Source organism: Tympanuchus pallidicinctus, unplaced genomic scaffold (genome assembly GCF_026119805.1).
Source record: "Tympanuchus pallidicinctus isolate F22 unplaced genomic scaffold, pur_lepc_1.0 scaffold78, whole genome shotgun sequence".
Taxonomy (NCBI): Eukaryota; Metazoa; Chordata; class Aves; order Galliformes; family Phasianidae; genus Tympanuchus; species Tympanuchus pallidicinctus.
In genome coordinates, this window is record NW_026294800.1 from 34,882 (window position 1) to 47,423 (window position 12,542).

Here is a 12,542-nt window from a genome sequence, read left to right on the forward strand (position 1 = left end):
GCCCTAAAATGACCCAAAATGACCCCCAAAATGGCCCTAAAAAATGGCGCCAAAAATGACCCTAAAAATGCCTTTAAGATGACCCCAAAAAAGCCCTAAAAATGGATCCAAAAATGGCCTTGAAAATGGCCCCAAAAATGGCCCTAAAATGCCCTAAAATGGGTTAAAAATGGCCCTAAAAATGACCCCAAAAATGGCCCAAAATGCCCCAAAAATGGCCCTAAAATTGACCCAGAATGGCCCCAAAAATGGCCTCAAAAACGACCCCAAAAATGGCCTTAAAAATGACCCCCAAAAATGGCCCCACAAATGACATTTATTAATTGTGTTTGCGGTCTGTTAATTGTGTTTGAGGTCCATTAATGGGGCTTTGGGGGCTATTAATTGGCTTTGGGCACTATTAATTAGGTTTGGGGTCCATTAATGGGGCTTTGGGGGCTATTAATTGGCTTTGGGGGCTATTAATTTGGCTTTGGGCACTATTAATTAGGTTTGGGGTCTATTAATGGGGCTTTGGGGTCTATTAATTTGGTTTGGGGTCTATTAATTGGGTTTGGGGGCTATTAATAGGGCTTTGGATTCTATTAATTGGGTTTGGGGGCTATTAATTGGATTTTGGGGTCTATTAATTGGGTTTGGGGGTATATTAATTGGGTTTGGGGGCTATTAGGTTTGGGGGCTATTAATAGGGCTTTGGGCACTATTAATTAGGTTTGGGGGCTATTAATAAGGTTTGGGGGCTATTAATAGGGCTTTGGAGTCTATTAATTGGGTTTGGGGGCTATTAATTGGATTTTGGGGTCTATTAATTGGGTTTGGGGGTCTATTAATTTGGTTTGGGGGCTATTAATTGGGATTTGGGGGCCATTAATTGGGCTTTGGGGTCTATTAATTTGGCTTTGGGCACTATTAATTAGGTTTGGGATCTATTAATGGGGCTTTGGGCGCTATTAATAGGGCTTTGGGCACTATTAATTAGGTTTGGGGGCTATTAATTAGGTTTGGGGCTATTAATAGGGCTTTGGGGTCTATTAATTGGGTTTGGGGGCTATTAATTAGGTTTGGGGGCTATTAATAAGGTTTGGGGGCTATTAATAGGGCTTTGGAGTCTATTAATTGGGTTTGGGGTCTATTAATTGGATTTTGGGGTCTATTAATTGGGTTTGGGGGCTATTAATTAGGTTTGGGGGCTATTAATTGGGTTTGGGGTCTATTAATTGGCTTTGAGGGTCTATTAATTAGGTTTGGGGGCTATTAATAAGGTTTGGGGGCTATTAATAGGGCTTTGGAGTCTATTAATTGGGTTTGGGGGCTATTAATTGGATTTTGGGGTCTATTAATCGGGTTTGGGGGTCTATTAATTTGGTTTGGGGGCTATTCGGATTTGGGGGCCATTAATTGGGCTTTGGGGTCTATTAATTTGGCTTTGGGCACTATTAATAAGGTTTGGGGTCTATTAATAGGGCTTTGGGCACTATTAATTAGGTTTGGGGGCTATTAATAGGGCTTCGGGGTCTATTAATTGGGTTTGGGGGCTATTAATTAGGTTTGGGGGCTATTAATAGGGCTTTGGGGTCTATTAATTGGGTTTGGGGGCTATTAATTAGGTTTGGGGGCTATTAATAGGGCTTTGGGGTCTATTAATTGGGTTTGGGGTCTATTAATTAGGTTTGGGGGCTATTAATAAGGTTTGGGGGCTATTAATAGGGCTTTGGAGTCTATTAATTGGGTTTGGGGGCTATTAATTGGATTTTGGGGTCTATTAATCGGGTTTGGGGGTCTATTAATTTGGTTTGGGGGCTATTCGGATTTGGGGGCCATTAATTGGGCTTTGGGGTCTATTAATTTGGCTTTGGGCACTATTAATAAGGTTTGGGGTCTATTAATAGGGCTTTGGGCACTATTAATTAGGTTTGGGGGCTATTAATAGGGCTTCGGGGTCTATTAATTGGGTTTGGGGGCTATTAATTAGGTTTGGGGGCTATTAATAGGGCTTTGGGGTCTATTAATTGGGTTTGGGGGCTATTAATTAGGTTTGGGGGCTATTAATAGGGCTTTGGGGTCTATTAATTGGGTTTGGGGTCTATTAATTAGGTTTGGGGGCTATTAATAAGGTTTGGGGGTTATTAATACGGCTTTGGAGTCTCTCTTAATTGGGTTTCGGGGCTATTAATTGGATTTTGGGGTCTATTAATTGGGTTTGGGGGTCTATTAATTGGGTTTGGGGGCTATTAATTGGCTTTGGGCACTATTAATTAGGTTTGGGGGCTATTAATGGGGCTTTGGGGTCTATTAATTGGCTTTGGGCACTATTAATTAGGTTTGGGGGCTATTAATGGGGCTTTGGGGTCTATTAATTGTGTTTGGGGGCCATTAATGGGGTTTTGGGGTCTATTAATGGGGATTTGGGGACCATTAATGGGGCTTTGGGGGGCTCTCAGTGGGATTTGGGGTCTATTAATTGGGTTTGGGGGCTCTGGGTGAATCCCTATGGGGTTTTTTTGGGGGGTCTGGCCCCATCTTTTGGGGTCCCCTGAGTTTATGGGGTGCCCCACAGCTGGGAACTCAGCGGTGACCGATGAGGAATTGGAGGAGATGCTGGAAAGCGGGCAGAGCGAAGTCTTCGTTTCCAACGTGAGTCGTGGGGCGCCCCATAGATCTCTAGGGGGTCCCTATGGGGTGTCTGTGGGGTCCCTAGGGGTCAATATGGGATCTATGGGGCTCTATGGGGTCCCTGTGGGTCAATATGGGATCTATGGGGCTCTATGGGGTCCCTGTGGGTCAATATGGGATCTATGGGGCTCTATGGGGTCCCTGTGGGTCAGTATGGGATCTATGGGGCTCAATAGGGTCCCTATGGGTTAATATGGGGTCTGTGGGGCTCTATGGGGTCCCTATGGGTCAGTATGGGATCTATGGGGCTCAATAGGGTCCCTATGTGTCAATATGGGATCTATGGGGCTCTATGGGGTCTCTGTGGGTCAATATTGGATCTATGGGGTCCCTATGGGCTCTCTGTGAGATCTCTACGGGTTTCCCCATAGGTCTCTATGGGGTCCCTATGGGTCAGTATGGGATCTATGGGGGCCCTATGGGTCCCTATAGTCACTATGGGATCTATGGGGTCCATATGGGTCTCTATGGGTCCCTGTAGGTCCCTATGTGTCAATATGGGATCTGTGAGGCTCTATGGGGTCCCTATGGGTCAACATGGGATCTGTGGGGCTCTATGGGGTCCCTGTGGGTCCCTATGGGTCTCTATGGGATCTCTATGGGTCTCTATGGGATCTGTGGGGTCCCTATGGGTCCCTATGGGTCTCTGCGTGCCTCTGGATCCCTTTGGGGTCCCTATGGGGTCCTTATGGGGTTTCTATGGGGTGCCCCCAGGTCGTCAGGGAGACGTCGGACCAGGTGTCGTCTGTGGGTCCCTATGGGGTCCCTATGGGGTCCCTATGGGGTCCCTATGGGTTCCTATGGGTCTCTGCGTCCCTATGGGTCCCTTTGGGGTCTTTATGGGATCCTTATGGGGTTTCTATGGGGTGCCCCAGGTCCTCAGGGTGGCATCAGACCAGGTGTCGTCTGTGGGCCCCTATGGGGTCCCTATGGGGTTCCTATGGGGTCCCTATGGGTCCCTATGGGTCTCTGCGTGCCTATGGATCCCTTTGGGGTCCCTATGGGGTCCTTATGGGATTTCTATGGGATGCCCCCAGGTCCTCAGGGTGGCGTCAGACCAGGTGTCGTCTGTGGGCCCCTATGGGATTCCTATGGGGTCCCTATGGGTCCCTATGGGTCTCTGCATCCCTATGGATCCCTATGGGGTCCTTATGGGGTTTCTGTGGGGTGCCCCCTGGTCCTCAGGGTGGCATCAGACCAGGTGTCATGTGTGGGCCTCTATGGGTTCCTATGGGTTGCAATAGGTCCCTATAGGTCCCTATGGGTCCCTATGGGTCTCTGCAACCCTATGGGGTCCTTATGGGGTTTCTATGGGGTGCCCCCACGTCCTCGGGGCAGCGTTGGACCACGTGTCGTCTGTGGATCCCTATGGGTCCCTATGGGGTCCCTATGGGTCCCTATGGGTCTCTGCATCCCTATGGATCCCTTTGGTGTCCCTATGGGGGTCCTTATGGGGTTTCTATGGGGTGCCCCCAGGTCCTCGGGGCGGCTCGGGCCACGCGGGCGGCGTTGGACGAGGTGACGTCGAGGCACCGGGAGCTGCAGCGCCTCGAGAGGGCGATGAGGGAACTGCAGGAGCTGTTCGGGGCACTGGGAGCCGCTGTGGAGGGGCAGGTGGGGGACTGGGGGGGAAGGGGAGGGGACTGGGATATAATGGGAGGGACTGGGAGGGAACTGGGATATACTGGGATGGACTGGGAGGGAACTGGGATATACTGGGATGGACTGGGATATAATGGGAGGGACTGGGAGGGAACTGGGATATACTGGGATGGACTGGGAGGGGACTGGGATATACTGGGAGGGACTGGGAGGGAACTGGGATATACTGGGATGGACTGGGATATAATGGGAGAGACTGGGAGGGAACTGGGATATACTGGGAGGGACTGGGATATAATGGGAGGGACTGGGAGGGGACTGGGATATACTGGGAGGGACTGGGAGGGGACTGGGATATAATGGGAGGGACTGGGAGGGAAATGGGATATACTGGGAGGGACTGGGAGGGGACTGGGATATACTGGGAGGGACTGGGAGGGGACTGGGATATAATGGGAGGGACTCGGAGGGGACTGGGATATACTGGGAGGGACTGGGATATAATGGGAGGGACTGGGAGGGAAATGGGATATACTGGGAGGGACTGGGAGGGGACTGGGATATAATGGGAGGGACCTGGAGGGGACTGGGATATACTGGGAGGGACTGGGAGGGAACTGGGATATACTGGGATGGACTGGGATATAATGGGAGGGACTGGGAGGGAAATGGGATATACTGGGAGGGACTGGGAGGGGACTGGGATATACTGGGAGGGAGTGGGAGGGAACTGGGATATACTGGGATGGACTGGGATATAATGGGAGGGACTGGGAGGGAACTGGGATATACTGGGATGGACTGGGAGGGGACTGGGATATAATGGGAGGGACTGGGAGGGAACTGGGATATACTGGGAGGGACTGGGAGGGGACTGGGATATAATGGGAGGGACTGGGAGGGAACTGGGATATACTGGGAGGGACTGGGAGGGGACTGGGATATAATGGGAGGGACTGGGAGGGAACTGGGATATACTGGGAGGGACTGGGAGGGGACTGGGATATACTGGGAGGGAACTGGGATATACTGGGATGGACTGGGATATAATGGGAGGGACTGGGAGGGGACTGGGATATACTGGGAGGGACTGGGATATAATGGGAGGGACTGGGAGGGAACTGGGATATACTGGGAGGGACTGGGATGGGACTGGGATATAATGGGAGGGACTGGGAGGGGACTGGGATATACTGGGAGGGAACTGGGATATACTGGGATGGACTGGGATATAATGGGAGGGACTGGGAGGGGACTGGGATATACTGGGAGGGACTGGGATATAATGGGAGGGACTGGGAGGGAACTGGGATATACTGGGAGGGACTGGGATGGGACTGGGATATAATGGGAGGGACTGGGAGGGAACTGGGATATACTGGGATGGACTGGGATGGGACTGGGATATAATGGCAGGGACTGGGAGGGGACTGGGATATAATGGGAGAGACTGGGAGGGAACTGGGATATACTGGGATGGACTGGGATATAATGGGAGGGACTGGGAGGGGACTGGGATATACTGGGAGGGACTGGGATATAATGGGAGGGACTGGGAGGGAACTGGGATATACTGGGATGGACTGGGATGGGACTGGGATATAATGGGAGGGACTGATAGGGGACTGGGATATAATGGGAGGGACTGGGAGTTAACTGGGATATACTGGGAGGGACTGGGAGGGAACTGGGGTATACTGGGAGGGGCTGGGAGGGGACTGGCATATACTGGGAGGGAACTGGGATATACTGGGATGGACTGGGATATAATGGGAGGGACTGGGAGGGGACTGGGATATACTGGGAGGGACTGGGATATAATGGGAGGGACTGGGAGAGAACTGGGATATACTGGGATGGACTGGGATATAATGGGAGGGACTGGGAGGGGACTGGGATATACTGGGATGGACTGGGATATACTGGGAGGGACTGGGAGGGAACTGGGATGTGATGGGAGGGACTGGGAGGGTACTGGGATATAATGGGAGAGACTGGGAGGGAACTGGGATATACTGGGAGGGACTGGGAGGGAACTGGGATATAATGGGAGGGGACTGGGATATAATGGGAGGGACTGGGAGGGAACTGGGATATACTGGGATGGACTGGGAGGGAACTGGGATGTGATGGGATGGACTGGGATGAACTGGGATATACTGGGAGAGACTAGGACAGACTGGGATATACTGGGAGGGACTGGGAGGGGAGTGGGATGGACTGGGAGGAAAAGGGTTGTACTGGAGCAGACTGGTCCGTACTGGTCCATACTGGTCTCTACACATCCATACTGGTCTGTACTGGTCCATACTGGTCTGTATTGGTCCATACTGGTCTGTACTGGTTTGTACTGGTCCCTACCAGTCTGTACTGGTCCGTACTGGTCTCTACTGGTCTGTACCAGTCTATACTGGTCCGTACTGGTTTGTACTGGTCCGTACCAATCTATACTGGTTTGTACCGGTCCGTACTGGTCCGTACTGATCCATACTGGTCCATACTGGTCCATACTGGTCCGTACCGGTCTGTACTGGTCTGTACTGGTCTGTACTGATCCGTACTGATCCATACTGGTCCGTACCGGTCCGTACCGGTCTGTACTGGCCCGTACTGGTTTGTACCGGTCCGTACTGGTCCATACTGGTCCATACTGGTCCATACTGGTCCGTACCGGTCTGTACTGGTCTGTACTGGTCTGTACTGGTCTGTACTGATCCGTACTGATCCATACTGGTCCGTACCGGTCCGTACCGGTCTGTACTGGCCCGTACTGGTTTGTACTGGTCCGTACTGGTTTGTACTGGCCCGTACTGGTTCGTACTGGTCCATACTGGTCTGTACTGGTCCGTACTGGTTTCAGGGTGAGGCCATCAATCGCATCGAGCTGCACATCCTGCAGTCGGGGACGGCGGTGCACAAAGGGGGGCGACAGCTCAGGGCGGCGCAGGAGCAGCAGGGCAAGGCCAGGAGGGTACGGCCCCATAGCCGCCCCATAGCCACCCCATAGACGCCCCATAGCCACCCCATAGACGCCCCATAGATACCCCATAGCCGCCCCATAGATACCCCATAGTTGCCCCACGGCTGCCCCATAGATACCTCACTGCTGACCCATAGATGCCCTATAGCTGCCCCATAGCTGCCCTCTAGCGACCCCATAGCCACCCCATAGATACCCCATAACCACCCCATAGCTGCCCCGTAGCTGCCCCATGGCCGCCCCATGGCTGCCCCGTAGCTGCCCCATAGACGCCCCATAGAGACCTCACTGCTGCCCTATAGCTGCCACATGGCTGCCCCATAGACACCCCATAACTGACACATAGCTGCCCCACAGCCGCCCCATAGCCGCCCCACTGCTGCCCCATAGCTTCCCCACAGCTGCCCCATAGCCACCCCATAGCCGCCATATAGCTGCCCCACAGATACCTCACTGCTGCCACATGGCTGCCCCATAGATACCCCATAACTGCCCCATAGCTGCCCAACTGCTGCCCCATAGCTGCCCCATAACTTCCCTATAGATGCCCCATTGCTGCCCCATAGCTGTCCCATAGACACCGCACTGCTGCCCCATAGCCGCCCCATAACCACCCCATAGTTGCGCCATAGATATCTCATAATTCCTATTAATCTCCCATAATCCCCCATAATCACTCTTAATCCTCCATAATTCCTCTTTAATCCCCCATAATCCCTATTAATCCCCATAATCCCGCATTAATCCCCTATTATCCCTCATTAATCCCCCATAATCCCTCATTAGTACCCCATACCTCGTATTAATCTCCCATAATCCCCCATAATCACTCTTAATCCTCCATAATTCCTTCATTATTGCCCTTTAATGCCCCATAATCCCCTTTAATTCCCAATAATCCCTATTAATCCCCTATAATCATTCCTTAATCCCCCAGAATCCCCCATAATCCCTATTAATCTCCCATAATTTTCCTTAATCCTACTTAATCCTCCCTAATTCCTTCTTAATTGCTTTTTAATCCCCCATAATCCCTATTAATGCCCCATAATCCCCCATAATCCCTTAATAATCTCCCATAATCCTTCCTTAATTGCCCATAAACCCCATAATCCCTCCTTAATCCCCATTAATCCCCCATTATCACTATTTATCCTCCCTTAATTTCCCATAATTCCTATTAGTCCCCCATGATCCCCCCTAAATCCCCCATAATTCCTATTAGTTCCCCATAATCCCCCCATAATCCCTCATTAATCCAACATTAATTCCCCATAATTCCTATTAGTCCCCCATAATCCCCATAATCCCCCCATAATTGCTTTTTAATCCCTCATTAATTCCCCATAATCCCTCATAAATCTCCCATAATCCCTTATTCCTTATTATCCCCATTAAACCCATATAATCCCCATTAATCCCCCATAATCCCTATTAATCCTTAATCCCCAATAATCCCCATTAATCCCTAATAATCCCCATTAGTCCCCCATAATCCGTTCTTAATCCCCATAATCCCTATTAATCCTTAATCCCCAATAATCCCCATTAATCCCTAATAATCCCCATTAGTCCCCCATAATCCGTTCTTAATCCCCATAATCCCTATTAATCTCGCATAATCCCTATTAGTCTCCCATAATCCCTCATTAATCCCCCATAATTCCTTTTAATCCCCTCATAATCCCCCATAATCCCTTATTAATGCTCAATAATCCCTCATAATCCCCATTAATCCCCCATAATCCCTCATTAATCCTTCATTAATCCCCCTTAATTTCTATTAGTGCACCATAATTCCAAATAATCCCCCCATAAGGCCCTTTTAATCCCTCATTATTTCCCCATAATTCCTATTAATTCTACATAATCCCTCATAATCCCCCAGAATTCCTATTAATGCCCCACAATCCCCCATTAATTCCCCATAATCCATCCTTAATCCCCCAGAGTCCCCATTAATCCCTTATAATCTTTCATTAATCTGCAATTTCTCACCTATAATCCCTATTAGTCCCCCATAATCCTTGTTTAATCCCCATAATTTCTCATTAATCCCCCACAGTTCCTCCTTAATCGCCCTTTCATCCCCCATAATCCCTATTAATGCCCCACAATCCCTATTAATGCCCCCTATTTTTTCCTTAATCCCACATAACCCCCCACAATCCCCATTAATCCACCATAATCCCTATTAGTCCCTTATAATCCTCACTTAATCCCCCATAATCCCTCATAATCCCTATTTATCCCCCATAATCCCTCCTCAATCCCCCATAATCTCTCCTCAATCCCCTAGAAACGCCTCATTATGGCCGCCTGCCTCGTCCTCACCCTCGTTATCCTCGTCGCCATCATCGCTGCTTCAGTGGCTGCCGGCTGAGCCCAGCCCCCCTCCTCGCTGCTGATTGGCCGGCGCTGTGCCTTCGGTTCCACCCCTCTTGCTGCTGATTGGCCTTTGCCGTGCCTTAGCCCCACCCTCTTTCTGTTCGGAGAGTGGATGTGGTTAGGTTGAGCACTTCCTGTCTATACTGATGGCACTTCCTGTTGCTGCTGACGTCACTTCCTGATGCTGCTGACGTCACTTCCTGTCATTAATGACGTCACCTCTTGAGGCTCTTGAAGTGCCATCCGGTCAATGCTGACATTGCTCGCCTCTACTGACGTCACTTCCTGTTGTTATTGTCACTGTTGACACCACTTCCTGATGCTGCTGACGTCACTTCCTGTCACTAATGACGTCACTTCCTGAGGCTCTTGAAGTGCCTTCCGGTCAATGGTAACATTGCTCGCCTCTACTGACGTCACTTCCTGTTGTTACTGTCACTGCTGACGTCACTTCCTGTCACTGCTGACGTCACTTCCTGTCACTAATGACGTCACTTCTTGAGGCTCTTGAAGTGCCTTCCGGTCAATGCTGACATTGCTCGCCTCTACTGACGTCACTTCCTGTTATTGTCACTATTGACACCACTTCCTGTCACTGCTGACGTCACTTCCTGCTGCTATTGATCTCACTTCTTGTCTGTAATCGCACCACTTCCTGTCTCTATTCATATCATTTCCTGTCACATCATTTCCTGTCTCTACTGACGTCACTTCCTGATGCCACTGACATTACTTCCTGTCATTACTGGCGTCACTTCCTGTTGCCAATGACACCACTTCCTGGCACTACTGATGTCACTTCCTGTTACTACTGATGTCACCTCCTGTCTCTACCGCCATCTTTTCCTGGCACTATTGAGGTCATTTCCTGCTTTTATTGATGCCACTTCCTGTCGCCACCAATGCCACTTCCTGGCACTACTGACATCACTTCCTGTAGCTACTGACATCATTTCCTGTTGCCACTGACGTCACTTCCTGGCACTGCAGACATCATTTCCTGCTGCTATCGACCTCACTTCCTGTCAGTACTGATGCTACTTCCTGTCACTACTGACATCACTTCCTTTCATTACTGACATCATTTCCTGCTTCTTTGGACATCACTTCCTGTCTGTACTGATGCCACTTCCTGTCACTACTGACATCACTTCCTTTCACTACTGACATCACTTTTTGCTGCTATTGACGCCACTTCCTGTCACTACTGACGTCACTTCCTGATGCCCCTGATACCACTTCCTGTCACTACTGACACCACTTCCTGTCCCGGCTTGGGCTGGGGTCACATGGCACTGTCCTGAGCTACCTCAGCTGTGATCCCACTGACCCCCATTCTGCCCCACTGTGACCCCATTGACCTCATTGTGACCCCATTGACCCCACTGTGACCCTATTGTCGCCCCATTGACCCCCTTGTCCGTATTGTGACCCCATTGTCCCCATGGACCCCATATTGACCCTATTGTGTCCCCATTGACCCCAATGTGACCCCATTGTGACCCCATTTCCCCATTCACCCCATTGTGACCCCATTGTGACCCCATTTCCCTCATTGACCTTAATGTGACCCCATTGTGACCCCATTTCCCCCATTGACCCCAATGTGACCCCATTGTAACCCCATTTCCCTCATTGACCCCATTGACCCCAGTGTGACCCCAGTGTGACCCCATTGTGACCCCATTTCCCCATTCACCCCATTGTGACCCCATTGTGGCCCCATTTCCCTCATTGACCCCATTGACCCCAATGTGACCCCATTGACCCCAATGTGACCCCACTGTACCCCATTGTGGCCCCATTGACCCCATTGTGACCCCGTTGACCCCATTTTCCCCATTGACCCCAATGTCCCCATTTCCCCTACTGACCCCATTGTGCCCCATTGACCCCATTGTGACCCCATTGACCCCATTGACCCCATTGACCCCATTTCCCCTACTGACCCCATTGTGACCCCAATACCCCCATTTCCCCCACTGACCCCACAGTTTCCCCTTTCCCTTATAAGTTCCCCCACCCTCCCCTTAATTCCCACCCCATATCTGTGGGGTCTCTCTTTGGGGTGGGGGGACATCAATACCCCACAGCGACCCCATAAAAACCCCATAAAGGCCCATGGGGGGGTAGGGGGAGGTTATGGGGTCGGGAGCGAGACGGAGTGACAATAAACGACCTAAAAGGCTGCCTGTGTTGTTTGTGGTCTTATGGGGTGGCAGTGGGATCGGGGAACGGGGTCGAGGTCTTATGGGGTGGCAATGGGGTCAGGATATGGGGGTAGGGTCTAATGGGGTGGCAATGGGGTCAGGATATGGGGTCAAGATCTTATGGGGTGGCAATGGGGTCTTATGGGGTGGCCATGGGGTCAAGTAATGGGGTGGCAATGGGGTCTTACGGGGTGGCCATTGGGTCAGGTAATGGGGACGAGGTCTTATGGGGTGGCAATGGGGTTGGGAAATGGGGGTAGGGTCTTATGGGGTGGCAATGGGGTCAGGATATGGGGTCAAGATCTTATGGGGTGGCAATGAGGTCTTATGGGGTGGCCATGGGGTCAGGTAATGGGGACAAGGTCTTATGGGGTCAGGATATGGGGTCAGGGTCTCATAATGGGGACAATGGGGTCAGGAAATGGGGGCAGGGTCTTATGGGGTGGCAATGGGGTTGGGGAATGGGGATGAGGTCTTATGGGATGGCAATGGGGTCGGGAAATGGGGACAAAATCTTTATGGGGTTTTATGGGGTTCTATGAGGGCCTATGGAGTCTTATGGGGTTTTATAGGGTTCTATGGAGTTTTGTGGGGTTTCATGGGCTTTATGGGGTTATATGGGGTTTTGTGGAGTTCTACAGGGTTTTATGGGGTCTCAGTGGGGGTTTATGGGGATTTATAGGGTTTTA

General features: G+C 50.8%; 1 protein-coding gene and 5 long non-coding RNA genes across 30 annotated transcripts in view; 4 read left to right on the forward strand and 2 right to left on the reverse strand.

Annotated features, from left to right (window-relative positions):
• LOC128072974 (syntaxin-4-like) overlaps nt 1–12,542 on the forward strand; it is a 45,708-nt gene that overhangs the window by 20,186 nt on the left and 12,980 nt on the right. For 18 of the 20 annotated variants that reach the window (XM_052667247.1, XM_052667231.1, XM_052667233.1 and 15 more), the window contains 4 exons: nt 2,558–2,634; nt 4,150–4,287; nt 7,136–7,246; nt 9,555–9,862. In XM_052667247.1, coding sequence (XP_052523207.1) covers nt 2,558–2,634; nt 4,150–4,287; nt 7,136–7,246; nt 9,555–9,638 — 410 coding nt within the window. In that variant the 3' untranslated portion in view covers nt 9,639–9,862. Of the gene's footprint in view, nt 1–2,557; nt 2,635–4,149; nt 4,288–7,135; nt 7,247–9,554; nt 9,863–12,542 lie in introns of those variants that run through there. The other 2 variants (XR_008202554.1, XM_052667229.1) reach the window with 1 other exon arrangement.
• On the forward strand, nt 292–1,764 carry LOC128072986 (uncharacterized). 3 transcript variants are annotated; one of them, XR_008202577.1, is made up of 3 exons: nt 292–327; nt 491–531; nt 1,708–1,764. It is a non-coding gene; the product is annotated as an uncharacterized LOC128072986 (long non-coding RNA). The 3 variants fall into 3 exon arrangements; XR_008202576.1 differs by lacking the exon at nt 1,708–1,764 and adding an exon at nt 1,282–1,338; XR_008202575.1 differs by lacking the exon at nt 1,708–1,764 and adding an exon at nt 751–836.
• LOC128072983 (uncharacterized) lies at nt 2,643–3,758 on the forward strand. 3 transcript variants are annotated; one of them, XR_008202569.1, is made up of 4 exons: nt 2,643–2,860; nt 2,930–3,000; nt 3,155–3,387; nt 3,711–3,758. It is a non-coding gene; the product is annotated as an uncharacterized LOC128072983 (long non-coding RNA). The 3 variants fall into 3 exon arrangements; XR_008202568.1 differs by lacking the exon at nt 3,711–3,758 and having other exon boundaries at nt 2,647–2,860; nt 3,155–3,588; XR_008202567.1 differs by lacking the exon at nt 3,711–3,758 and having other exon boundaries at nt 2,648–2,860; nt 2,930–2,970; nt 3,155–3,588.
• On the reverse strand, nt 5,592–6,380 carry LOC128072987 (uncharacterized). 2 transcript variants are annotated; one of them, XR_008202579.1, is made up of 3 exons: nt 6,365–6,380; nt 6,179–6,218; nt 5,592–5,674 (listed from the first exon to the last, which is right to left on the reverse strand). It is a non-coding gene; the product is annotated as an uncharacterized LOC128072987 (long non-coding RNA). The 2 variants fall into 2 exon arrangements; XR_008202578.1 differs by lacking the exon at nt 5,592–5,674 and adding an exon at nt 5,838–5,869.
• Nucleotides 7,370–8,980, forward strand: LOC128072982 (uncharacterized). Its single transcript, XR_008202566.1, has 2 exons — nt 7,370–8,040; nt 8,888–8,980. It is a non-coding gene; the product is annotated as an uncharacterized LOC128072982 (long non-coding RNA).
• LOC128072979 (uncharacterized) lies at nt 9,718–10,334 on the reverse strand. Its single transcript, XR_008202559.1, has 3 exons — nt 10,202–10,334; nt 9,979–10,066; nt 9,718–9,839 (listed from the first exon to the last, which is right to left on the reverse strand). It is a non-coding gene; the product is annotated as an uncharacterized LOC128072979 (long non-coding RNA).